We start from the raw sequence: 27,731 nt of genomic DNA, 5'->3' as shown, positions 1-27,731 counted from the left end.
TGAGAGCTTCCCAGATAGCCTATCCTTCCCTCTGATCCTTTTACTTCCAGGTCATAGGTCATAGAATAAGCTGTTTTGTCTCTTCCCCACGCTCAGGTGCTATTGTACCACAAGCCGAGAAGCAATGTTGTCAATCAGCCTTCAAATGAAACTTCTAGAACTGGGGGCCAAATAAACCCTCCACTTTGCCAGTTGCTTATCTTAGCAACTTGTCTTTGTGATGCAAAGCAGATTAATCCACTCGAAGCACCATTCTACACATGGTCAGGCAGAGACCCAGTGACAGGAAGTCTATAGCCTTAGCGGAAGTAAGTGATAAAATCAGTCTCGGTTCCATGTTCCTTTGATTCTAAAACTTCGTTAGAGATCTCAGGGTATCAGTGGCTTGAGAGCATGACAGAATAAACATTTGCCTAACTAGCTAATGTGACCCTCTTTCCTCTCACCCAGAGAGACCAAAGATTCACGAGCACTTCAGATCTCCTTTGCAAACAGTTTCTGAACCATCCGCACAAGAAAAGATATGTAAGTCCATTTGATTTCTTGGTTTCCCCATTGCTCGGGTTTGGGCTTTAACAGACTACAGAGCTTCTTCCTTTCTGCTTTCAGTAAATGTCAAGGTTTTATTGGCACGAGCCATGCTCTTCAGGGAGTGAAGTGTAGGTGGCTGCTCAGCATATCAACAAGGCGAGGGAGAGCTTTCCTGGTAACCTGTGCCCGATGAGGCCGGCAGCCCAGCCCTCTGCCCAGCGAGGCCAGCAGCCCAGCTCTCCTGGGCGCTCCCACACATCCTCAGGATGTGAACTGGACACAGGGGAGTGCCCAGTAACCACTTGCTGGCTGATAGGTGAAAGATGATTTTGAGTTTTTATTTCTCTCCTAGCATCAAAGAGAATAAATCTGCAGTCTGATCCAGAATTGCAATTTCTACATGCGGTTTATTTCTCCACTGACCCTGCACACCTCTTCCAAGGCTAAGTAGAAGGCAGACACCTATAGTTCTCTTAGGTTAGAGCTTGCTCCCAGCCATCATTTCTGTGTTTATTCACTAGAGCATTAATTAATTAAGTCACTGATTATATAGTCCCTATCTTCTGCTAGATACAGTGTTCTTTGCTAGAGAGAGAAAACGACTAATCTTGAAGATAGAACCTGCCTTAAGATGTAACAAGCATCTGATGCTCAATAAGAACACATTGCATGTGCACTGTGTGGAAGTCCCACCTTGCCTGGGAATGGAAGTGGTGCTGCTGGAAGGGTAAGGGCTGGGCGAGGTTTTTTGATGCATCACTCTTCAGCCATTGGCTGCTCCTTCCCATGTCTCCTTACAGTGGGCTTGCTCCCACCAGAACATCCTAGGAACACCTCTCCTGGAGCAGCTGACATTTAGGCGAAGGGGAAGAGGAAGTGAAAAGTATGCTTTTACTTCCGGGTCTTCTGAAAGAGAGGTCTCCCCTTGTCTCTAGTAGCAGTTTACAGAATTGTAACCAGCCGTGGAGTAGGAGAGGTCTTCCACACATTTTTTTCAAAATGCAACTAGATTGATAAATGTCATCAAGGTGATGATGGTGATGATGATGATGATGATTATTAAGAAAAATATTGAAATTGAATGAATTTTTTTTTGTTTTTGTTTTTGTTTTTTTGTTTTTTGTTCTTTTTTGGTCTCAGAGTCATTCCTGAAATCTTTATAAATAGATGGATGTAGGTCAGTGACAATCAGAAATGATTTGCTCAGATTCGGTGGCTTATCCTAGCCCTAGGTTAAACTGTTAATTTTTGAAGTTGTGCCTCAGGAAATGGGCAGTCCTTCCCCCTTAATAAATGGGATAACAATGACACTCCCTTGTATTTGTAAATAGCCCTTTGCAAAGTATCTTGCACTTGGCAAAGCGCTTTAATGCTTCAATTATTTTTTTAAGATGCCATTATTGAGTTTACTGAGTATCCACCCCATTTATTTATTGAATATTTATTAAGCAACTATTGCCATTCTGAACACTAAAGAATCAGAATGGAAAAATAAGACAATGCCCTAACACTGAAGAAAGCTTAAAATTAAAAAAAAATCTATTTATTTATGTGTACAAATGTTTCCTGCCTGCATGTCTGTGTACCACATGTGTGCCTGGTGCCCCAGGCGCTCCTCTGGAACTGGAGTTACAGATGGTTGTGAGCTGCCATATGTGTGCTGGGAATCAAACCTGAGTCCCCTGGAAGAGTAACCAGGGCTTTTAACCACTGAGCCATCTCTCCAGGCCCCAACCTTTTGTTTTGAGATAATTTTAGATTTATAGTTGTTAAGATATTATAGGAAGCTGTGTATACTTTTGATTCTCCTTCTTTTAATGTTTAGTGTCTTAAATTACCTTGTGATATTTTTGTTGAGGTTAAGAAATTAATACAGTACAACCCTATTAACTAGACACCATAATCCAATCCTGTTCCCAGCACCGTGCTTTCCCTGGTTCAGGATCTACCCCAGTCTTTCACATTTATTTAGTTGCTGTCTTGGAAAGGAGTTCCTGTGTACTTTCCTCATGTACAGGACAGGACAGGAATTAGTAGAGATTGTTTTTACATGAAAGGAAATAGAAAAAAATATTTAAGGATATGGATAAATAGACAAGAACCGTGATCAATGAATGATCGTTAAAACAAGGTGACACAATGGAGAGTGACTGGATGGATAGGGGCACATTCAGCTCTGATCTCATTAGTCATGGCAAGACCAAGGGAAGACCAGGGCAGGGAGAGGGCACAGCTTCCAGAGTAGGAAGAAACAAGAACAGGACACTGTCAGACTGTCATATCCCTGCTCAAACCCTCTCAGCCCAGCAGAGGGAAAACGAGACTCTCAGTACCGGCCCAGAAACATTGCCTAATCCTTCTCCCTCCCATTTCACTGCTCCCACCTCTCAAATCCTTCCCCATTCCAGCTCCATCTCAACTGAGCATTTTGAGCACACCTGGTACTCTCAACGCCATACTTAAGCCTTATATTGGATTCACCATGTAAGGAAATCCTATTCTCCAACCTGCCTTCACAGTCAGCCATACCATGTCTTTTAATGTTATAATCAAACAATCTCTTCCAAGGGATGCCTGCCTGTATTGGATAATGTTATGATCGAATGGTCTCTTCCAAGGGATGCCTAAATTGGACTTCTTATGCAAAAGAGCAGTACGCCCTCACCTCTCATATCCCCAAACTGCCTATCCAGCTCTTCTTCCCACATTAGCTTTAAGTCTTCAAACACAAACATGTGCCTGTATACATGTGTACATGTGTGCTCACACATATTCATACACACCTTAGTTTCCAGTATTAGGTTCTCTAGACACTAGAATACCAGCTCCTGGGTTAGGGGGAAAGTTCAGAGTACATAATTATGCCCCGGGCACTTTCGTTAGTTAACTGGGTTCTTTGACAAGCGAATAGGTGACTGTGACCCTTTAGTTCCCATCTACTTGATGCTGATTTTTTTTTTAAAAAGGAGTGTTAGCACTCTTAGGCTTACAGGCTTCTTCCCTTTCATTACAGCTCAGATGTCTATTGCCTATTGTCTTCTCTACATTGTTTGGTGACAAGAAAGAATACTGTGGATGTTGGCTACAATCTTTGTAGAAATCTCGAAAGGGGGGCCAAGTCACATGGTCAGGGTAGGTGAAATAAGTTGGGGATAGAAATCTCTGCCAAGTAACCAAAGCATTGGGGCAGAAGATAAACCAGTGAGGCATAGCCTGCACCACTGTTGGGCCTGTTTTATAGATCAGGAGATGGTGACAGACCAGTGCAGACAGGCACTCCCAGTGTTCTCACCTCCCACCCCCCGACTGTCACCCCCAGCAACTGCAACTAGAGCATAGCAGTTTCTGTCCATTCCCATGGCTGACAATGCCTTCTAGCATAGTATACATCCAGACAGACTCTGGAATAAAAGGGTTTCTTCTCAGGCCGTGGGTTGAATATCATTCATACATACTGTGAAGGTTGGCACATTCACACAGTAGGAGCTCAAGCACGTTTTTCATGGGGGAACACATAGAATTCATCATGCCAAATGGTGGAACTAGGAATCATTCTGGATTAGTCATTGTTTCATTTCTTTGACAAAGGAGGTATTGAACACACTGCTCAGACTTTGGCAAACCCTAGGAGGCAGGAATGCATTTCCCAAATTGGATTATTTTTCTGAACTTGTTGGTCATTATTTCCTGGTTGACATGTTTTGTAAATCTGTCTAAAGAATCAGCAGGGACTTAAGGGAGGTTAAAGGGATTGATGCAGGCTTGAAATGAAGCCAGTTATTCTACAGCTAAGGAAGCAATGCTTTTACGAACTTAACCTTGATTCCCCAGCTTTTTACCCAAGCCATCATTCTTTTACTTTCAGAAAACAAATAAAATACATGTCTATATTGAAAAAAAAAGAATCCCACAGCTACAATATTAAAGATTCGTTGCAACTGAACTTTCCTTTTAATTAAAATGAACATTAAAATTAAATAACCTTCAATAACACCTTCAATGTTGATTAAGCTCGGTTTCTGCTCAAGAAAGCCATGCGCTTCTAACCTGTTGGCATTTGTCAAAATATTAATAGTGAGAAAACTATCCCAGGGAGGGTAACCTGGGCTTAGCTACTTCTAAACGTCTTTCAGAAAGTGTCCCGTAGCTGGGACTTTGAAAAGACGAGGGACAGAAGAATTCCTTGGGTTTTCACTGCCTAGTTACAGTTGTCATAGGCTTGTGAACTGTAATCCTCGACAAAGGTGACCAAGAGAGAGTTGGTATCATCGTTTATACAAGGTGGCCAAGAATGTGAAAATGGATCTCAGTCCCCATGTCAGTGGGGGTGGCAAAAAATAATTCTTTTTGCTCTGAATTGTGGACTCTGACAGAGACACGTAGTGGGGATATGTCTGGCTGCCACTGGTTATTGCAGAAATATCTCTCTTCTTTTCTTTCTGTCCCTTTCCTTTTTTATGCCGGTCAGGAGGAAGGTGGTGCCCCTCTGTTAAATCAAGTTGTCTATTTCTGAGGCTGCCGTTTTACTTTTTCTCTTCCTTAAATAAAGAAAAGACTTAAAGGTAACTATTGGAGAAGACGACAAATAAAGGTGAAGGGGGAAGTCACACTTGAAACCTTGCCTCTGTTCCATAACTGCTGTCATTTTCTTTCATTTGGTCAGGAATCCCTAGAAGTTGACGTTGTTATAAATTATCATTGTTTTCATTTGGTGAGAGTCTATGTAGTTTTTAAAGGTCGTATAGAAAAACGAGAGCATTGGTATCTACATATTTGACACTAACTCCAGGAGTGATGTATTTGAGGTCAGCCCATGATGTATGCATCGGCAGGAAGGAAGGGTGGTTAGACGGTGTTAGTAGATAGGAGGAGGCCAGGGTGGCCACTGGTATCCCTGTGATGAGTCAGACTGTTGTGACAGTCATAAGACACTAAATCTCTGATTGCTGGCTTTGGGTTGCCTGCATGTATGCTTTCTGCACTAATAGAGGGTGATTCTGTTTGTCTGGGATGCTCTCATTCTATGTCAGCCATGTTCTTACTTCTCTCTTTGGATCTCCCAGAGGGGCTGGGTGATGGCATAATGGGTAAAAAGCTCTCTATATAAGCAGGAGGACCTGCGTTTGGATCCCCAATGCACATGTAAAAGCCAAGTGTAGTGTTCTGTAATTGTAGCATTGAGGTCAGGGAAGAGGTGGAGCAGGATGGGGAGTGGGATCCCTAGGTCTTGTAGGGATAGCTAGTCTATTGAAATGGGGAGCTCTAGGTTTGATGAGAGACTCTGCTTCGAAAAGTAAGAGAATAATAGAGAAAGACACCAAATATCGATCTCTTACTTCCACATGTGCGCGCGCGCGCACACACACACACACACACACACACACACACACACACACACACACACACACATGAGTCAGAGGATCTGGATATGATGTGTCCTACTTCAGCTTCTGAATTTTTTCAGGTTAATCAGAATAGGGTGATAGATACCTTCTCCGCCACAGTTGGCATATTGGGGGATGTCAACATGGGTTGTGGCACCTCTCTTTGCCAGACAGCTGTCCTTCCCACCAGACAGACAGGTCTCTAAGACCTGGGGTATATTTATTACCATGTCTAGTATGAATAGTCTACTGGGTGAAAGGGGATATTAGATAGAAAGGGGAAATTCAGATGTTTTCTTTGCGGACTCTGGAATTGGGATGAGCAGCCAGCTAACTAGCCAACGAGTCCAGGATGGTCTCGATCTAGAGACTATCTCATGTAAGACTCTCCTCTCAGGTGACTTCAAGGTTGTGTCAGGGTGACAATTAAAGCTGACTTGAACAGTCAGTCACCCTTGAGTCCCACGGCATATTTTAAAGGCCCCTTATCGAGTTCTTCCGGAAGCTTACTTACCCTCAGTTGAGAGCATTTCTGCGATTTGCATATATGTCTTACTAAAATACCATTAGTGATTTATACTCTTAAAGGACAGACAGGATGCATCACAGGCTGGCACAGTTTGTGTCTCAGAGTCTAATCTCATGGACCAGATGTAGCTGTTTCCATTCTAAGAGACAGAGATACCAATGAATGGTCATCTTCAAGACTGCTGCATGTTTCCAGGACAGAAAATGTAGCTTATTGGTAGAGTATTTGCCTGGTGAGGGGACATAATTCCCTGGTGTTGATTCTCGTTATGACAAAACCTGGTTATGGTGATGCTCACCATAATCCCAGCACTTCCTAGGTAGAAGCAGAAGGGCCAGGAGCTCAGCTTCTCCTTGGCTATGCAGTGATTTCAAGGTTAGCCTGGGATATATGCAGCTCACCTTGCCATTTTATCTCTGTGCTGGATAGTTTTATATCAACTTGACACACACTAAAGTCATCTGAGAGGAGTGAACCTTAATTAAGAAAATGCCTCTGCAATATCAGGCTGCAAGCAGGCCTGTAGTGCATTTTCTTAATTAGTGATTAATAAGGGAGGGCCCAGCCCAGTGTGGGTGCTATCCCTGGGCTGGTGGTCCTGGTTTCTGTAAGAAAGCAGACTGAACAAGCCATGAGGAGCAAGCCAGTAAGCAGCACCATTCCATGGCCTCTGCATCAGCTCCTGATGCAGGATCCTGCCCTGTGTGAGTTCCTGTCCATGAAGTATATGCTGAATAAACCCTTTCTTCCAGAACTTGCTTTTTTCGTCAAGGTATGTCATCAGAATTACAAACACTAACAGGGACTATCTCCTTTCTGCTTTGAGGAGTCAGGTGCTGCAAGAAACTGAAAAGCACTCAGGAGAGAGAGAGAGAGAGAGAGAGAGAGAGAGAGAGAGAGAGAGAGAGAGAGAGAGAGAGCAGCAGTAGGAAAAATGATGAGAGAGAGGAAGATGTGAGGGGTGGGGCTTGTTCTGAGTGCTTTGGAACCAACTTGTTCTTTAATTAAGGGAGGGGAAAAAACCCTTACCCTTCAGCTGGTAAAGATGGCCCTAAGAAAATTAAAATGATGTAAATTAAGCTAAATGAACACTCCACAAGTGCCACTAGAGCTCAGTGGGATCCAGTGTTTGGATGCCCCATATGTTTTAAAAGAGGAGCTGGCAAGTGCTTTCTGCAGCATGTGACCAAGAGGGAGGCTAGAGGCCCATGCCAGATGGGAGTTACAGAGAGTTTAAGGTGACGTCATCTGTGTTCTGGTTTTCTATAGACTAGAAAAGAAACAGCCTAATCAATGATGGTGGTGATTCTCTGACTTCCTTCCTTGGGGTCGCCAATGCAGAGAAATCAGCTAATTTGTAATTAAAATATATAAAATAAAATGTTTCAAAGGGAGTCCATAGTTCCTAGTGAAATAATCTATTTGCCACAAGGGCAAGGTGTGATAGAATATGTGCGTGTCTGTGTGCATGCAGGCTAATAGCATGTTGATGGCAACGGGGCAGGAAGAAGCAATTCCCGATTTTAATAGTAGCACAGGATCACATGCACACGTGCACAGAACAATCTGAGCATTAACTTCTGGTGTCACATACAAAGATATAACCTCCTAAGGGTTCCCCTAAGGCAGGTATGAGAGTGACTGCTTACAAAGGGTAGACCCAGTCCTCAGCGGAAGGTCTGCAAGGTAACACGGGTTTATTACATACCAGTGTTCTGATACTTAGCTATCACCCTCAATCGATATTGATATGGTGAGATTACACAAGAAGATTTTACCTCTACCACGACATGGTGGTAAAATGTCTTCAAATCACAACACACAGAAGACTGAGGCAGGAGGATTGTGAGTCAAGGCTAGCCTGGGCTCCAAAGTGAGACTCTACTTCTATAAGGCTATAAGGGAGATATGGGTGGACTATGGGAGACATGGATAGACCACACTAACCCTTTAATTTTCTGGGAAGTGAGAGGCTAAGTGGCTTGCATCAGGCCGTCTAGACCTAGAGTGACCATGTGCTTATCAATTTGCTCTAATTTATTTAATGTTTGAGTTTTCATGCAAGTATATTTTGTATGTTCTCTTCCCCCTCCCCCACCTCTCGCTGAATCTCTAGACAGTTTAAATTCTACCTCTTGTCATATTATACACATATGATTATATGTATTTCTATAGAATCTAGGAACCATGGATGAGAGAAAACATATGATAATTGTTTTCCCAAGACTGGCTTAATTCACCTGATGCAATTCTCCAGTGGCACTAGTTTTCCTGCATACAACACAACTTTGTTCTTTAGGGCTGAAAAAAAACCCCTTTAATTGTGTCTATTTATATCATACTTTCTTTATCCATCCCTCTGTTGTCAAGCACTAAGGTTGGTTCTAGAATTCTGCTATTATGAACAGTGTTTGCTGTAAACATCGATATGCATGTGTCTCTGCGATCTGTTGACTTGCAGTCCTTGGCAATCATTGAACAGACAAGTAACACAGGCTGGTGAGCAGCTGTGCTAGGGGAACCCTTACACACCACTGGTGGAATGAACACAAATGTGGTCACTAGTGAGGGTCATACACAGGTTTCTCAAACCAAGGTACTTCTGAGAGTGAATGCGGGAGCTGTTACCATTACTCTAGGTCTGACTGTTGCCAGGGCAACCAGGTGAGGTGATTGATTATTCTGTTTCAACAGCTGGCCTTGGGGGATGGGAACCATAGCCTCTTCATTGCTGCCATTTGTAAGAATAGCTCAACAACAGAGGGATGGATAAAGAAAGTATGGTATGAATAGACACATTCTGGGGACTTCGAAAGGCACCCCCTGGTGTCTGGAATAGGGGAAATAGGGAGGCACTTCCTCAACTGCCCTCCAACTCTAAAGTCATCCCAGTACTCAGTCCTACATATGTTAGTCCAGTTGTGCTGTTGTAATAGAACATCTGAAGCTGACTAATTAATATAAAAACTTCCTTTGGCAGTTTCGGAGGATAAGAAATCTAACAATGAGGCTCTAATGAATTTGGTTGTTGGATAAGGGCTATATATATATTTTTTTCAGAGATGGGTTAAGTGCTGTATTTTCTCATGGCGAAGGTGGAAGGACAGGGTGGTCAACCTTTTCAGGGTTCCTCATTTATAAAGCTCTTACTCATACTCATGAGGGAGGAGCCACAGGTAGTATCTGAACTCTATAAACCATCACAATGGGTACTAGGACACATCACAGTCCTGACCACATGCCCCAGCAGGAGATAACACCTTTTGCAAAGACTGTGGGATTTCTTCCTCTAGGCAGCCTTCCTTAGGCAGCATTGATGACAGCTCAAGGAAAATGTCAAGCAGCAAAGTGTCCTGAGGGTTGAACCAACCCACAGTGGCTGATGTGATTTATAAGACGCTCACTTCCTGCCTGGGTGCCACTCTGGGTTCTTGTTAGATGGGGTGATGCGCTGAAGGAGGTCTGAGGAAGCATGTCACTGCTAAGGAAAGCTGCTGTTTGGAGCAGCTGCTGAAGGCAGGACCTTGGTTGGGCGGACCATTTTGAATCTTGATTGTGGCGCTCTCTATTCAAGTACTCTCTGTTTGTTCCAATGTAGAGAAGCGTTCTCCAAAAGAAAAACAAGTCAACTTGACTGTCCATGCTGGTTGATATTTTCCCCTGAGCAATCAGTGAAGAAACATCTGCCCACCCAGACAGATCAAAGAAGTAATTCCACCAAAGTCTAGCTTGGTAAACCACTACGTTTAATTGGGGTTACTTACAAGAGTGTGGATAACCACTAAAGACCAAATGCCCCCTATCCCAGCAATCCTTAATGGTGAATATATCCCTGGAAAGAAATGGGGTCTTATGTGGTTAGTGAGCTGCCTTTTGAGCCTTCCCTCCTCTCTGTGGTGGGCCTTAGTTCCCATGGTTAATCACAGTTGCAGAGAATCCAGGAGGCGGCAGTCATCCCATGTCTGGACGACAGCATTCTACAGTGGTGTGATAAAATAAAAAGTTTGATCATGTCAAAGGTATAGTGATAGCTTAATGAGCAGTTAAGTTACCAGGGTCAGGGCTTGGAAGATTGATGGTAAGGGGTCACAAGCTCTTTAGAGTGATGGAAATATCTATATGGTTATGGTGGTTCTTGTGAGAGCCATTGTGAGACCACATCACACCGTACGGTTGAATGTTTGAATATTTTTGTTCATACACTAAATTCATTAAAGCTGGGCAGGGGACAAAAATCTCCTTCTAGTACAGGAATCACTATTTTTGTCTTAATGAGGAAACTCATGACTGAGGTACTAGGAAGTTGAGTAACTTGATCAGTGTCCTAACTGGTAAGCAATGGAGGAGTTAAACCCAGAAATCAATAAGCCTACCAATTGGTACCTCTAAAATCTTAACAGCTGCTCATGCAAGCAAGTCACAGCTCAGCATCTAGAGAGCACATCGGCTCTCAGAAGCAGGTGTAATGGACAGGAAACGCTTGACCCCTCATAGTGGACCTTACCGAAAGAGCATCTGTGCTGTGGTGGCCATTCTGGTCTGTATACAATTATTCTTTACTGAAGCAGACGTAGTGGTTTGCTTTGAAGCTCTGGCACAGGAGTACTGAGCCCCGGTGCACAGACCTGTGATCCCTGGAGAGTTTCCCCTTCTGGCTGGAAGTGTGATTTAAAATCTCTAGGCTAAGCTCATTTTGCCAAATCGCCCCTGCAGGATTTAGTTTCAAGGCCGACTCCAGAAATTTCTAGCTCAGCAAATACTATTCAAAGCAAGAGAATGTATCCATTCGAGCTACCTTTGAAACAGGAGTACAGTTTCTTGTGCTTTGGCAGGAAGCAGCAAACATATTTGTACACACGTTTACAGGTGTACCGCACCATGCTTACTGCGTTTGAGCGAAGAGCGACCATGGCAACGGCACACCTGTGCATACCGACCCGGTTGCTATCCTGCTCCTCTGTGTGGGGAGAGTGCACGAAGGAGCTACAGTCCCCAGCAAGCACACAAAACGACGTGGGTTGTATTTCACATCAGATCGTGCAGTTTAGAGGGGGTAGGCTCCTGTCTCACTTTACGGTGGGGGTGGGGTGGCAGCAGTGTGCATAAACTGTTTTGAAGCAGAACTCAGAGGGACCGAAAGATCATGCCAGGCCTCAGAGTATGACATTTAGTGTCAGGGGGATTGGACTTAACTGTGATCAAGGGGCTGCTTGGGGTCAGAGCCCGAGATGTCTTCACTGACAAGCTTGAGTCAGAGATCAGGGTTCAAATCCCAATTCTTCCCTGTCCCCGCCAGGGGCAGGGCTGAAAGTAGCACCTATTGCCTCTCCAGGTTTCTTTTCTTCATGCATAAATAGGTAAGAATGAGGACTAATTCACTCATTTATTGCACGGATTAGGATGATCATATTGTACAACACCCAATAGCAAAGTATATGCTCAGTAAATTACAGCTGATAGGAGTGGCCACACTAACCCAAGCAATTATTCTAACATATCTTATCTGCAAGAAATCTGAGTGCTGTTAGGCTGGCCAATAAAGTATTTTCTTAGTCATTTAAAGGGCCCCTCCACAGGGAGGGCGTCTGTTGTCCTGCTATTGGTGCTCGAGAGATACCCTGAAACATACACAGGACCATCATCCTGACTGATCAAAAAGGCTAGAGGTGATTTACTCAGAGCTCTTCCTTTACCAAGGCCTCACAACCACCAAATAACAGGACAGGCTCTTGAGATCGGATACTCTGAAGTGAAATGTCGCCCTGTGTGGGCGTGCGTGACTGACTCTTAGGTCAATGCCCTTTCCCCTTCGAATGCTATCTCTGCTTCCCTCCAGCCTGCTTCCAGCAGAAGCTACCATGGTTCTTGGAGATTGCCTTAATGAGCAGATCCAATGAATAATCATGAGTGTGATTCCAGTGTTGCCTGTTCAGCACTGAGCCAGGGATAGATTTATAGACACTGACTCTGGCTGGTATTTGGGGACGGATAATTACCCTCACTTACTATATCCTACGCCGCTTTGCCTCAGTATTTACTGCCCAGAATTCTGCCCTTTTCCAACTGATTCCGAACAGGAGCATGCCACAGGCAGCTAAGTAGCATAACTCATTTGAGGTGACCGTAAATCTAAGGCTTCCACCAGAAATGATGCAAAAAGAAAAAATTAATGGAACATGAAATCAAGTAAATGGAATTGAGTACAGTAATTAGTTCATATTTTAATCCTCAGGTCTGTTTATTATCTGTCAACTGGTGAGCAATTAAGTCAGTGCCGTTGAGATGATTAGCTTTGTTTCAAAAGAGGTTTATCGATATGTCAGAGCAGACGAATCTAGGGGTTTTAAATGGCTTTGTTTTGAATTGCAGAGCAGTACATTCGTAAGGTGGATAGGCAACATTAGTACCTAGATGGCTTTTATTTACTGTAACAGAGCCATTCTGGAGGATACTGGTGCATGTGGGTGGGAAGACTCAAACTGTGCAGACACTATTTATAGCTCTAGGTTCTTTTATTTTCCTGAGCATGATTGTGTGTATAGAATACACATGTGTGTTCACATGCATATGGTGCATGTGGTGTGTGTGTGTGTGTGTGTGTGTGTGTGTGTGTGTGTGTGTGTGTTTGTATGCATGCGTGGGAGCCTGGAGTTGACACTGGATGCTGTGTTGGCCAGTTTTAATGTCAACTGAACACAAGATACAGTCATTCGGAAAGAGAAAAATCTTAATGGAGAAAAAACCATCTCACTGGACTGCCCATGGGGTATTTTCTGCACCACCTCTGGACTCTGGTCGTCCTAGGTTTTATAAGAAAGCAGTCTGAGCAAGCCATCAGGAGCAAAGCCAGTTAGCAGTGTTTCGCCATGACATGCGCTTCAGTTTCTACCGCCAGGTTCCTGTCTTGACTCCCTTTGATGATGGACTGCGATGTGCAAGTGGAAGTGAAATAACCCTTTTCCTCCTCAAGCTGGTTTTGGTCAGGGTGTTTTGTCACAGCAGGAGAAACCCTCAATAAGAGAAATGTCTTCCTTGATCACTCTCTGCTTTATTTACTGAGACAGGACTCTTCCTGAGCCTGGACCTCACCGACTCTAGCTAGCCCAGTGAGCCAGCCCCCGGGGACTCCGTGTCTCTGCTTTCTAGGCGCTGGAATTACAGATAGCTACTACATCTACAGGCATTGTGGGGAGTCAAATCAGGCCCTCAACTTCTCGGGGGAAGACTTCATCCAGTGAGTGATCTCGATCCGCAGCCCTCACTCTAATTACTGAATGCCACAATGTGATCAATTTTTCCTTCTGAGACCCAGGGAAGCATCGCCATGGACCATGTTTCCTGGTTTGAATTTTTCTGAGCTTTATTTTCTATATTTCTTGCAACCAAACCCTGTTTATGGCTTGGCTTGACTCTATTGGTCCTTTTTGGGAGGGGGTAACTTGGTGACTTCTACATGTATCTTTTGTGGGTATTTCTCAACACTTAATGTTTGTGAATAATTGGCCCATGTCTTTGTTGTCTTGAGGCCGCATCTATAAAGATGGCCTTCTGCTTGCTGATGCCGGACATGTGATTTTGGGGGATCTCCTTACTCTCTATTGACTTACCTAAATTACCTAAAATGTCTCTTCAACTCCCGGGTTTGGTAGAACTAGAAATTTAATGTGACACATTAAAAATTGAAACTTTGTGCCAGGAAACTCAGGATCTGCTCCTAGTTCTACCACGGAATGTGAGTGACCTGTCACTTGCCTTCCCTGGCATTTGGTGATGCTTCTGCAGGTGTGTTGGAAGAGATGGCCCCACAGGTGCTCCTGGCACAGCCACCCATGTGGAGACTGAGTCCAGTGGCTTGTTTCAAGTCCGAGTCTGTACCTTAAAGTGGAAGACGTGACTTTTCCTTGAACCTCCTCAAGTGTTCACCAAACTGTTGACATTGGGTCAGAACAACAAGGAATAAGTCATTCAATCTCCAGCTTTGGAAAAGATTTGGAAATGAGATTTTTTCCCCCCCAAAGTCTGGCTACTTCACAGCAGTACTATGAACACTACTCACCCCTTTAGGTGTACTGTCACTGGCTTCTTTGCGAAGATTTATTAATTTAATTTATGTATATGTGCCTGAGTGCATTTATGGGCACTACATGTGTGCAAGTGCCTGCAGAGGCCAGAGGAGGGTTTCAGGTCTCCTAGAGCTGGAGTTACAGGCAATTGTGCTGTCTGATGCTGGAAACAGAACAGAGTCTCTGCAAGAGCAGTGAGCGCTCTTAACTGCCGATCCATATTTCTAGTTCTCTTTCACCGCTTTCTAAATAAACCCAGACCTCTTTCAACACTTGTAAAATGCTGACAATGATGGTTGCCATGGTGATGGTCAGGTCTGAAGCTGAACCTCAATCAAATCGCAGTTTTTAAAGTTTCTGTCTTTAAATTTTACCTTGCGCTACAGCAACTCCCTCCTTGCTTCTGGGAAACAATAGGAAAGGATATGTAAGTCCTAAGAAAGAGGATGGTAGCCATCATAATGTCATCCTAGTGGACAGACCAGAGCTACCTATAGGTTAGGATGGGGTGGGTGGGATAGTGACACAGTAGACTGCCATCAAAGGCCCCATTGGGAGCATCTACAATTGACAACCCAGGAAGTTGCTCAATGAGCTGAGCTCTCCTTCCCCAGCCATAAACGTAAAAATGTCCCAAGAAAAGCCACACGGATCGGTCACCACCCTCTTGCAGTTGTATTTATTCTGTGCATGGTCAGCATCAGGGATCTCAATTCCTGTTTGCTAGGCTCTCAAAGGCCTCCTTGCCCAGTCTGGGTAAGATTGCTTCGTGGAGCTTCAGACTTTGGTTTCTAGCACTGTCAGAGACAAGCTCCCTGCCTTGATCTGGGGAGTGATTCCAGGGCTGAGATGAAGAATTGAAATGAATTATTCTAACACACTTGCTCTCGGCTATTCCATTGCTCTTCCCAGGTGCCCCGAAGAATTCACTTACCTTGAATTTGTGAATAATTTAACATCTAAATTCAAAAAAATCTCTGTTAATATTGACATTAACTTCATTAGGGTTGACATTATGACTATAGAATTTTGATTATGACATATTGGGCATAATTTAGGCACGTTGAAAGCTCTAGTCTACATTATCTTCATTTACTCCTTCCATTTCTTTGTTCAGCAGTATTTACCCACAGCTCATTATGTACACAGGGAGGTATTTTTAAGGAGTACAACCCACTCTGGGACTGCCAAGAATTAACAGTCTAATCGGAAGACAGGTTATTCGGCTAGATCACAGGCTCCTTAAAGACAGCCGCCAGCCCCAACCCCTGGCTTTGCAGTCTTCAGATTTCCCTACTGAGCTAGCACCAGAGCAAGGCAAATAGCCATCAGTGTGGAGTTTGCAGAGAAACCTTGGCACACCCTCAGCATCGTAATAGCAGAAGTTCAGGAGTTGAATCTAGCCTTGACATTCTTGTTTGGATGACCTTGGACCTTCATCACCCCAGGTGAGCTCACATTAAGAGCAAAGTCATGGAACTGATGCTTGCCCATTCAAAGAGAATTCTTGTCAGTGTACTTTAAGAGAGAGTTTTGATTTTTACCACACAGAGTCAATGACAGGAGGACCCATAAGCTCTCCCTCAGCCCCAGCACTCTTGCACAAGCCCACACTGTTTCTGCTATTGTGTAAATGCTCGAAGTTCTCTCCCACTCAGGGCCACTGTGCTCACCTAGAAGGTCCTTCCCTTGATTAGTCTCCCTGTCAACCTAACAAATACTGTTCTCTCAGTGAGACCCAGGCTGGCTACCCTGTTTAGACTTGTACCTCGTGTCTCCAAGCTTGACCCTTCGTCTCCTTTCTCTGTTGTTTAAGTCCTCATAGCCTTTGCTCTCTTCTGATGCTACAGATGGCCTCATTTATTCTTCCCATTATTCCTGAGTTGTCTCCCTCCACTGGATGGGAAACACCTCAGAGATAGGGATCTGTGGCTGTCTTACTCACTCTTGCGTGTGATAGTCACTGTCTGTTCTTTGGAGGAGATGAACGGGAGTTATTTGCAAAGCAGGTAGACAGTGGCCAGGTATTTTCAACGACATTCTGAAGCCATTTGTGAGTCAAGTCTGTGTCTTGTCCCTCTAATGGATCTGAAGTCCCTTCAGGGTGACACTGTTTAATCCTCCTACGTCTCCCACCATATAAAGGGTAGGTATAGATTGGTACTTCTAGAGAAATTCCTTAGTAATAATTACCAACAATTTTCCCTCTCCCCCAAACCCCGATTTCTAAGGGCAGTTGAAGCTTTCAGCAACTTTTACCCAAATATTTCATCTTTAATCAATCAATCAATCAATCAATCAATCAATCAATCAATCAATTAATTAGTATTCTATGCTTGGGGATGTTTGTCTTGCATACACTTGTGTGCACCATGGATATGCCTGATGCCCATGGGGCCATAAGAGGGCACCATCTTGCCTGGAACTGGGATTCTGAACAACCATGTGGGTGCTAAGAATTGAACCTGGGTCCTCTGGAAAAGCAGCCAGAGCTCTTAACTACTGGGCCATCTCTCCAGTCCCTCCATCTTCAATTTAAATGCCTTTGTATATTTCCTGTATAGTTAACACAAGTCAGGATTTCAGTCAAACAAACAAACAAACAAACAAATAAACAAACAACAAACCCTGCTCTAATGTTTTTGTTTCTTGGACACTGACAGTTGATTGAGTTGTTCATTCAGTGACTGTTTTACAAACATAACTTACTGTATGTTGGACATTGCATTAGGTACATGGTGTCTCTGGAGGAATAGCTCTTTGCTTAAGAAGTTTATTCAGATGACTTTATCCAGTGAGCACGTGTTGGCTGGCCTCATGTGCTCAGTGTACAAAGTGCTGAGACTGCAGCTCTGACCAAACAAAAATTCCCATCAGACGTGAGAAAAAATAGATACAAGACTCACAGTGATTGGTGACATTATATTAGTTGGGCTGAGCATATTTTTTAAAAAATCTAACAGTATTTTGATCTTTTGCAGGCTACATATGATCTCTGTTGATTACTACTTCTGATACTCTCTTTGATTATTTTTGCAAAGGAACTTTTAGAAATTTAAACCATTCTTAGCTCCTGGGCTTGACTTGACCTACAAGGTAATGCAAGGCCTCCCATTCAGGGACATACAACTTTCTCTGCAAGGCAAGAAGAGGCAGCGCCTGGGGGAGAAAGGATCTTGGGAAGCTAGAAGAGGGAGACTGAGGTAGACGATGGCTGTAGAGATGAGTCTGACATAACAGAGGGAGGAGCTTTTGCGTGGCGTACACCACACAGTAGCACTTCCATGTTTACTATCCACATTCTTATTACACGTATGTATCCCAGTTCTTATTTCCCCTCAATCTCTAATTGGGCCAATGAAGTATCTTTACCAGGGGGTCCCTGTGGAACATCTGAGTGCTGGACAGTTTGCCTTTACTTCCCCTAATCCTACCATGGGCTGTGCTTACTGGCACCCTGGTTCTCAGTTATTGCTCCTTAGCTCTTCCCACACTCTAGTGCATGCCGGGACAACTTGGTTTTGGTTGCTTATGCCTACCAGTTGTGTGTTTATGTGGAGCAGTCTCTCAAGGATGCAGATAATTGGTTCCTTGAAGAGATAGAGCCTGCATTGTTTGTTCCTCTTCCTGATCACGAAAGTCTCTTTTCTGATTCAGAGACACAAAACATAAACCATCTTATATTTCACCTGTGGTTTTTAGTCTCCCTCTTTAATGAAAACTATAATCTACATCACCATAGCAACACCTATGGACTCTTTCCTCCCTGTCTTTTGAGCAGAACTGGAGACTCCAGAGACTCCCGAGGCTGAGATCCAGGAAGGTCAATGCTGCTACTTCACCTTCAGAGGAGCCATGAGCATGGCCGTGTGAAGGGCTGCTTGTCGTTCTTTCTTATTATGATCCGAGATAGCTATCTCATCATTTTCTCTCGGAAGAAACCTTAAATATAGCCACACTATTAGTGTGTACAACCCTGTACACACACACACATGTGGGTGTATTCAACATATGTACACACACACACACACACACACACACACACACACACATACACACACACATTAAACATATATTTTCCCTAATAGACTTGTGGCACTTCTGAGTAGAAATCGGGTGCTGTTTGCTCAGAGCCCAGCACACAACAGGAGCACAGTAGCCACAGAGAGAGGAGAAAATGAATCAGAGATCTGGCCAAAGGTGTCCCGTGATGTGGCTAGTGCAGTTTTCAGGGTACTATGTTATCCCTAGGGAATGAAGAACTCAAAGGAGGTTTTGAAGATGAAATTGTCCCGTTTCCCTCAAGTAAGAGAGATTTTTTTTCTTGCCTAGTCTCACTACTGGAACTTAATCTACAAACATGATTCTTTCCTAATATTATCTTTTGTTTCATCCTACAAATAACCCACTTTATACTAGATATTAATCTCAGCACTTAAAATGATTAGCAAGCTAAGGAGCTTGATTATTAAAAACAGTTAATCCCTACCTTTTAAAAAATTGAGACATTTGAATCCCTGAATACATTCATTTATCACCAACCTCCAATCAGGCATCCAGGAATTCTTCATGTAGGACATGAATAATTTTAACAGAAAAAAATGCAGTTGCTAATGGTGTCTTACATCCACACAGTTTTATAAAACAAAGCAAATGATTACCATCAATTATAATAACCTCACTAGACAAGGCTATGCCTAACGTACAGCTCTTCAGACAGCAGCCACTGCAGTATGCCAAGGAAAATGCGTGGTATTAATTGACTCATCATGATCGGCAATAATAGATGGAGTAGACGGCAATGGATTACTCACTGTCAGCAAAATAAACACATGATCTGTTGCAAGAGGTGTCTACTTGGGTCCTCTCAAAGGACAGCCAGAAATAGAGACCAAGGGAGGCTTTGAAGGCAGTACAAAAGAAATAGGAAAAGTTAAGCTAAGGGGTAATAAATATTTGCCTTTCCTGAGGCTAACTGGAATCTAACTGGAAGGAGTTTCTGGAAGGAAGTTGTGGACTGTGTAGAGTTTAGTAATTAGAAGGTATGTTAAAGCTAATAGTTCACCCATTGTTTAAGAAGTGTTCAGGGCTTAATAAATCTAGTGACAGGAGTTCGCTATTCTCAGAAGCAAACTCATTTCATTGATAGATAGCTCCCATTGTTAGAACACATATTAAGCTGAATGTCTCCTGTCTGCTGTTTCCACGGTTGGCCCTAGGTCTTTCCCTTCATGTGACATAGGTGTTCAATTCTTCTTGTTCACTAGGGAGGCTTTAATATCTCAAAGGCCAACTGGGTGCACAGTGATCTTCATATGAAATTATTTTGGAGCCTCCAAAATGCTATAGAAGCACTATGTGCTGGTAAGCTTACATGGTGCATGCAAACTGAGGGATATGGAAAGAAACATATGGACATTAGTGTGATCTGCCCTGGGTGGCTATACTTATGCTGAGGGTGATACAGGCTTCATTGCAGGTTGGGGTGTATGTGTGCATGCATGTGTGTATGTGTGTGTATTTGTATGTGTGTGCATGTATGCGTGTGTGCACATGTGTGTATGTGTATGTGTGTATATGTGCCTGTATATGTGTGTGTGTGAGTGTGCATGTGTGTGTGTTTGTGTGTGTGTGTGTGTGTGTGTGTGTGTGCTGAGAAAGCTGTAGCCCAAGTCTCATCAACCCATATTGTACCCCAGTTCGCCATTTTCAAGACAGTTACTACTAGAAAAAGAGACTTCTCTAGCTGGCATGGCGGCTGCTAACCAGTATGCCCTGGGAATTTTCCACAATTGTGCAGACCCAGAGCACACTGCCCAAGATGTAGGTTGGTTTGCTGCTCTGTGTAAATGTAATTGTTAACGAACACTCAAGAACAGACAAGAATGCTTCGTAATCAGATTCTCCCGGGAATATTTATTTATTCATTTATTTACTTATTTTTCTGAGATAGGGTATTGCTGTGTAGCTCAGGCTAACTTCAAACTTATGACCATCCTGCCTCTGCCTCCCTAGGGCTGGTATTCCAGATGTCACCATGTCTGTCTTTCTGGGAACTTTTAAACATAGATTCTTTAAAATACCTAGTCCCTGTGGCCTGTAACAGGTCTTGGAAGACTAATATGCTGAGATTAAATTATTATGTATCCATTAAGGCCTTGAGATGTATTCAAATTCTAAGTTGTTAATGTATATGTTACAAATTACCCTCCTTAAACATTGAAGTAACCGAAGCAATGGGGTAAAGATTTTAGCCTAATAGCCATCTACATTTTACCCACTCACTTAAATAATGTTTCTAATTAGAAGCAGTGCCTTGGCAAGCACTGAAGTAGGACAGTCCAGGGGGAGAAAAAAAAACAAAACAAAAATAAAACGAGGAGAAAGTAAGTCAACTGAAAAGTCACAGCAAACTTTAAAACACATTACCATAAGGAAGAGTTTATCTTTCACGATGCCCTACTTGAGATTGACCTTTCCCCTGCCCCTTCCGGCCTCTCCTTATTGTGAAGTTTTGCCCTACTTTGCTTATATTTCTTGCCATGTTCTAGTTCAGGAGAGTTTTCTTTTACTTGGTTCCTTTTCAGCAGACATCCTTAATCAATCCTAACACGCCTCCCCCTACAGAGAGAATCTCATACAGCAGCTGGAGCCCATTGTCTATGCAGCCATTATTAATACATGACCGATCTCCGTGCACTGTCTCGAGAACACAGTGCCCTGACATGCCTGGAGGCCCCTTTCTCATCCTATCCCTCATTCCCTGCTTTATCTTTCCTTTTAATCTATCGACCACGTACTCCTTACATCTGGGATCCCACTAAAACATTAAAACATCTTTGAGAGGTGTCTAAATTGTGCCTTAGAAGGATCAAGTGATGTCCCAAGATTACATGGTGTGTATCAAAGCAGGGCTACAAATTCGGGTCCTTTGACTCCAAAGCTGATGTGTTAAAATTGCTCTCTCTAGCTTCTCCCCACAGCTCAGTTCAAAGGGCACCTTCTGTGTGAAGCACCTCCTGACCCTTCAAGTAAAATGTGTCATTTTTCTCTTTTTCTGAGGCTGCCAGGGCCTTTGTACATCTCTATTTCAGCATGCCATTATAGTTCAAGGATTTGAATATAGTTCCTTTTGAACTTGTCTGGGGCAAGAACTCTTTTCTTCCTTTTTCATTTTTAAATCCTTGTATCCCCAGTAATGAGTTGGGTCCCTAAGCCGACTCACAGTCAATGTATTTTGAATGTACATCAAAATCTGGCTAAGGGATTTCTTAAACTCGTGGCCTATTTGATAACATATGACCTTAGGGCATAAAAAATTGCCAGGTTTAACCATGACCTTAAATAGCAAAATAAACAGACCCTATATAATCTACACTTTTGAACTTTTGAAGTCTTTTTGACATCAGTGATTGAGGATTCTTACTAGGAACCTGGTTGTTGGCTATTTATTATATGAGGACTCTACTCCTCATGCATATAAAGAATGAAATAGGTCAAGTGTCACCTCACAGATGAAATCTGGTTAAACCGTATCTCTTATCTCATCTGAAACGGCTGTTAGCTGCATTGTTTTGGTTTATTTTTTGGTCTGGGCTGATGGTGGCACTCACCATCAATGGTGTGACACAGTGGAATTTCCATGCTGTAGAATTTCAGGCAAACTCTTCAGTTCCTTGACATTGATTTCACAGTGCGTCATATATTCAAGCATATAAGACCCACTTTACCAGAGGGATGCTATGCTGTCATACAGGATGCAAGAGAAGCTGGTTCTTCTCAAAGAGGTAGAAGTGAAGAGGCACAGAAAAGGAACTGTAGAAGAGTGGTTCCCTACCTGTGGGCTATGACCCACCCCCACAGGGTTGAATATCAGATATTCTGTATATGAGATATTTACAGTACAATTCACAATACTAGCAAGATTACAGTTATAAAGTAGCAACAAGATAATTTTACTGTTCTGGGTCACCACGGCATGAGGAATTCTATTAAAGGGTCTCAGCGTTGGGAAGGTTGAGAAACACTAGGACATGCCAGGGCATGAGTCTCCCTGCTAGCGTTTCAAAAAGAAATATTGTTTCACTGTAACCTCTTCTGGGAAACTGAAGACCACAAGGAAAAGGAGAAAGGTACCAGGGAACCTTCCCATCTGTTATTTCGTTGTTATGGAGGCATGGAATCCTACAAGTTGGCCGTAAGCCATTGCACTTTGCTAGGTGCACTTACCTCCCCAGAGAAGGCCTGTCCGTTGAGGAGGTGCTCAGACCCTTGGCTGTCCTCACTTCCAAAGTGTAGCCGGATCTCTTCCAGGCGGTGACTATATGTCATGGGCCCTCCTGAAATATTGACCAAGTGCTCCTTGTCCAGGCGGAGGGACACATGCCTTCCAGTGTTGTACATCGTCCCACTGACCTACAAGGCAATGGGAAACAGGTTAGACAAGCATTTCTTTGTATTTCTTCCCAAATCCAGAAAGGTGCCTGGCAGACCCATTTACATCTTCTGATGATGACACACCAGGCTAAATCTATGTGTGCAGAAGGAAGTGAAGATCTCTTCAAAGGGTTTTCCTTCCATGCCTGCCTTCTAAGGTACTTCCGATGAGTCATAAGTCACATTTATCATTCAGGAACTTGAAAGGAGGGACTCAAGAGATTTTTCACCAACCATGACAACAATTTTGTAGATTGCACCTTATTAAAATTAGTTTGTCCTTCTCATTGAAGTTGTTTAGAAGGTAAAGATGGTGTAAGAGCTAAAAACAAAAACAAAAACCCTTCAGGTATAAGAAAATGGTGAAAGTCATAAGTAGAGTTTAAGGGATCCACATGAGGGATGGGAAAGCCCCAGTGGGAGTTGGCTGAACCATGAAGGTCCAGGCACTCAGTCCAGCAGTTTTGGTTAGGTTTCTCTCCAGTCTCGTCAGTGGGCATCAGGAAGAGTGTTCAGGTCACCACTCAAAGAACATAGCCTCAGGGCTAATCTGAAGGGAGACACATGGGACCCCACATCATCTCACATTCAGAATATTTCTCTGCCCAATCCCATCTCTCTTTAGTTCTGCCTACTATTAAACCTTGTTTCTTTTTTCCCCCCTCCTTTCCCCCCTTTGGATTCCATGCTCAGCTTCATTTCCTTGTTCTACACTGATTGGAAGTGCCGAGCTCTGCACCATCAATGGAGAGCTGTCACAGGCTCTCGCAGCCTGACACACTATGGAGATACCCCATGTTTCAAGAAACCCATTCATCAGAGTTATCTATTGTGTCCGAAGAAAATCGTTGCATAGTTTAACAGTTTGTCAATCAAAGCCTGTGTCCCAAGCTCATCCACAATTTTTTCCAGTGTTTCAAAAACCCACCTGAGTCTTTGGTGTCAAAAGTTTCCCAATTCACTTCATGTCAGCTGTGTAACTTGGGAAGACGTATTTAATGTTGTCAAGCTGAAGTTGTGTAAGCATACAATGGACATAACACAGAGTCCCTCTTGGGAAGAAGAGTTGGGAGACAAAACTATAAGCCATCTTCAAAACAGTCAAGTAACAGACACACTCTTTATTAGAAGTCGCTCTAGATATAAAGGAATCCCATTTATTTGAGGTGTCAAAAGCAGAATAAATTATAGAGACAGCATTAGAATAGAGATTGCAGAGGTTGGGGTCAGGAAGGGAATGGAAGTCAGCGTTTAGTTGACACAGAGTTTCAACTTTGCAAGACTAAGGGTTCTCAAGGTGGGTGGGTTTGAAGGGTCCACAGTGACAAAGTGTGTTTAAGATTGCTTAGCTTAGAAATGCTTAGGATGTCAAAGTTTAAGTGATGTGTATTTCATTCACAATGAAAACCAAAAAATTAATTTCCCTGTGAAGCTATGTTATTAAGTAAATAATATTTGTGTGGGTCAAACATTTTCCTTTTCTTCCTTTCTCTCCCTTGGCTCTTGCACACATGCCTCACTGATACAGAAGGATTCGCTTCCATTTCCCTTCCACTCACCTTCCCTTTCCAGAACCTGGTGGATTATAGTGGGACTTGTAAAACATCCTCAACCTCTCCTCTCAGGTACTTCTAGGTACTATAGATGGGGAATGGATGGCTCACCTCGAAGACTAAAAACAAAACAGAGCTAGGAGAATCAAAACTAAATCACTGTGCCTTTGAGCTCTCAGTTTCCTCTAGATTCTCTTCTGTAACACAGTTGTATCTTCATTCATTCATTCATTCATTCATTCATTCATTCATTCATTCATTCTCATCTATACTACTACTCATCAGCCATCCATTCATCCATGTTCTGAAAGGGTCACGTATCACTGGTTGGGCTAGGAGCTTGGGATACCTCAAGGAGCATGCATAGTCTTTGTCTTCACAGAACTCACCCTTCCTTATGCCAGCTCCCAGTGTGCAGGCAGCTGGGGGGATATATAACGTATACCATTATATTGTTGCAATTAGATACAACATCTCCTTATCTCTACCCTTTCCCTAGACAATGAAATAACATTAATTTGTATTAATCATAAAAATATGTGTAGCCAGGGTATGGTTTGCTGCACTTTAATTTAAAAATAAAGGCTTGACAATGTTATGTATGGTAACCGAATCTCACAGTACATCTGCATGGTAGCAATTAATGCTGCACCAGTGTCATTTTATCTGCAATGCTAATTACTGTGTTTCCAATGAATGGCTTCGGTGCAGGGCATGCTGGGAAAGTTTGCTTATGCACACCAGGAAGCAGACACGAGTGGAGAAGCTGAAGCTGTGGGGATGCCCAGGTTGCTTTCTTGTGGGATGTTGTTTCTTCTGCACTCCAAAGATAAGGCCTCATGCAGTTCTTAGGGGCATGTGTGGAATAATAGGATTGTCTTTCAAGAACCTGGAAGACTTAGATCGGATGCTAGGCTGCTGTTCATCCTAGGATGAAGACTGGGGAAGGCCTTGCTTTCCCAACTCTAGACATTTATACTGGTTTAAGATTAGTTGGAGCTTCTCGTATTAAAGGAAGAAGAACATATATGCCCATTGCAATGGTATGTCAATCAATAACATCAATAACATAGGGCCATATAAAAATAATGTATGTTTGTAAAGCAAAACTGAATGATGAAACATAAAAAAGAAATTGAAATAAACAAGCAAAAATTCACCACCTTCAAATCCACCATGGTTATTTTATAACATTGGGTGCTTCTGTAGAACAAGCACAGTTCTGGTACCGTGGCTAATGATCTGCCAGGCTTCTTGTTAGTATGTTCACCTTCTAGATCATTCTACGGACAGCAGTACATTAGAGGATATGAATTTGGTCAGTTCATTTTTAAAGTAAGAGGCACATTCACTCTTTGAGAGTTGGCCACAATTTGCCACTAGCAGATGGCCTCTCAGTGTGAATCCTTACTTGGTGACCAAATGGATGCTAAATTCTCAGCCCAGATTTCCCCCACAATCTCTTCCTTAGCCAACCGGCAGCACTCTTGGTATAGTACTTAGACCTGAGGCATTTGTTTTCCTTTGGGTGAGAAGATGTCAGGCTAAACCATGTGTATGATGGGCTTCTCACAGGGAAGATTTTCCTCTCCTCCCTTCTGGGGTTCTTTCATGTCCTGAGACAAAGGACTATCCTTGGGGAAGGAGGCCCTGACCCTGAGTATCTCTTGTTCTTTGACCCATTATGTTAACCAGTGATTGAGTCCTTATAAATTACTAGGTAATTACTTAGCAATGTGATATCACAGGGCTTTGATCAAGAAGCAGCCTGGTACTGGAGGGACAGGCCACTGGCTTGGAGTTTAGGATGTTTGTGATTTCCTCTAGTTTTAGTTAGGGTTCTCTAGAGAATCAGGAGTGATGTCCATAGAATCACACAGTTTGCCTTGATTTCACTGAAGTGAAGCTCATAGACTCAAGAAGACTGGCAGGCTGATACACTTCAGGGATCCTACTGGTTGTACTTTAGCACTGAGGTTCTAGGCCTTGACCAGCACCTGGATTTTCTTCATGGAGTTATGGGGATTTGAACTTAGGTCCTCATACTTGTGCACTAGGCACTTTACTGACCAAGCTATCTCCCCAATATGGGATGTATTAATTTTTTAAATGCCTAAATAAAAAAGAAATAAACATGCCAAAGGTCCTTTGGACATCGTGCATGTAGGGTTGATGTTTATTGTAGAAAGCTAAGCCTGAGTGAACATTACTTTTAGAGAATCCAAAATATGAGGTAGTTACTTGTATGATATAATACAAGGCTAATGTGAAGTGTTTGTTACATTTCCTCACGACAGAGCCTACCTGAAGCATCCTGTGGTGAACAGAAGAATATTTCCAGTCACATATGTGGATGTGCAGTACCACAAATAGAGTTACTAGAATAAATGGGATTCCTACTGTATTAAAGAATGTATTAATCCTACTGTATTAAACAATGGCCATGAGACCTGTGCAGGTGCTGCTTTGCTCTCTGTCTCTGCCTCTGTGTTTCTCTCTGACTCTGTTGTCCCCTGCCCTTTTGTATTTGAGACGGGGCCTTACTCTATAAAGCAGGTTGGCCTTGAACTCTCAATTTACCTTTCCCCACCACTCTAGGGCTGGGATTGTAGACACAGACTGTTACATCATGTTCATCTCCCTACCACTATCTAGATGAGGAAACTAGGCACGGCCAGGCTAAATAATCACTCAAGGGCACAAGGGAGGAAGCAAGGGTACAACGATTTCTATCTTACTACTATTCAAGAGTCAAAAGGCTTCTAGAATCTCAGAAGGCAGTAAAACATCAGTGAGAGATGACACTTGACTTCTCAGGGGTCCTGTAGATGTCAGAAACTTACCACTTTGGACCATTATGTTGAGTAACACAGAAAAGACAAACATTGCATGTTCTCATTCATGTACAGATACCAACAAGATGGCCTTATAGAAATGGAATGGTAGACACTTGAGTGGGTATGAAGATAGAAAGAAATTAATAACAGTTTGGGACAGGGAAAGGTATTGTAGGAATGGGGGATGGGGAGGGTAGGTGGAAGAAGGGTTAAGGGAGATAACCAGCACTTAATGTAAAATGTATGTTAAATACAGTGAACTCTTAACTTGTGTGCTTGCTATATGTCAAACACTTAGAGATTAAGGTTCAATATATGAAAATCCATCAACGTAATCCACGATATAAACAAACTCAAATAAAAAAAACCCACACGATCATCTCATTAGAGGCAGAAAA

At 42.9% G+C, this 27,731-nt stretch overlaps 1 protein-coding gene and 1 long non-coding RNA gene across 10 annotated transcripts in view; one reads left to right on the top strand and one right to left on the bottom strand.

Moving 5' to 3' along the window:
- Ca10 (carbonic anhydrase 10) overlaps positions 1-27,731 on the bottom strand; it is a 501,257-nt gene that overhangs the window by 80,438 nt on the left and 393,088 nt on the right. For all 7 annotated transcript variants that reach the window (XM_087569188.1, XM_087569186.1, XM_087569185.1 and 4 more), the window contains 1 exon segment: positions 22,737-22,922. In XM_087569188.1, the coding sequence (XP_087425314.1) occupies positions 22,737-22,922 (186 nt within the window).
- Positions 54-26,953, top strand: LOC108352122 (uncharacterized). 3 transcript variants are annotated; one of them, XR_015631288.1, is made up of 4 exons: positions 73-308; positions 451-525; positions 3,545-3,663; positions 26,794-26,953. It is a non-coding gene; the product is annotated as an uncharacterized LOC108352122 (long non-coding RNA). The 3 variants fall into 3 exon arrangements; XR_015631287.1 differs by lacking the exon at positions 3,545-3,663 and having other exon boundaries at positions 54-308; XR_015631289.1 differs by lacking the exons at positions 3,545-3,663; positions 26,794-26,953 and adding an exon at positions 610-924 and having other exon boundaries at positions 63-308.

Source organism: Rattus norvegicus, chromosome 10 (genome assembly GCF_021556685.1).
Source record: "Rattus norvegicus strain SHRSP/BbbUtx chromosome 10, alternate assembly SHRSP_T2T, whole genome shotgun sequence".
In the NCBI taxonomy this organism is placed as follows: Eukaryota; Metazoa; Chordata; class Mammalia; order Rodentia; family Muridae; genus Rattus; species Rattus norvegicus.
Note: the sequence above shows the minus strand (reverse complement) of the source record. Positions and strands in the feature narration are given on the sequence as shown.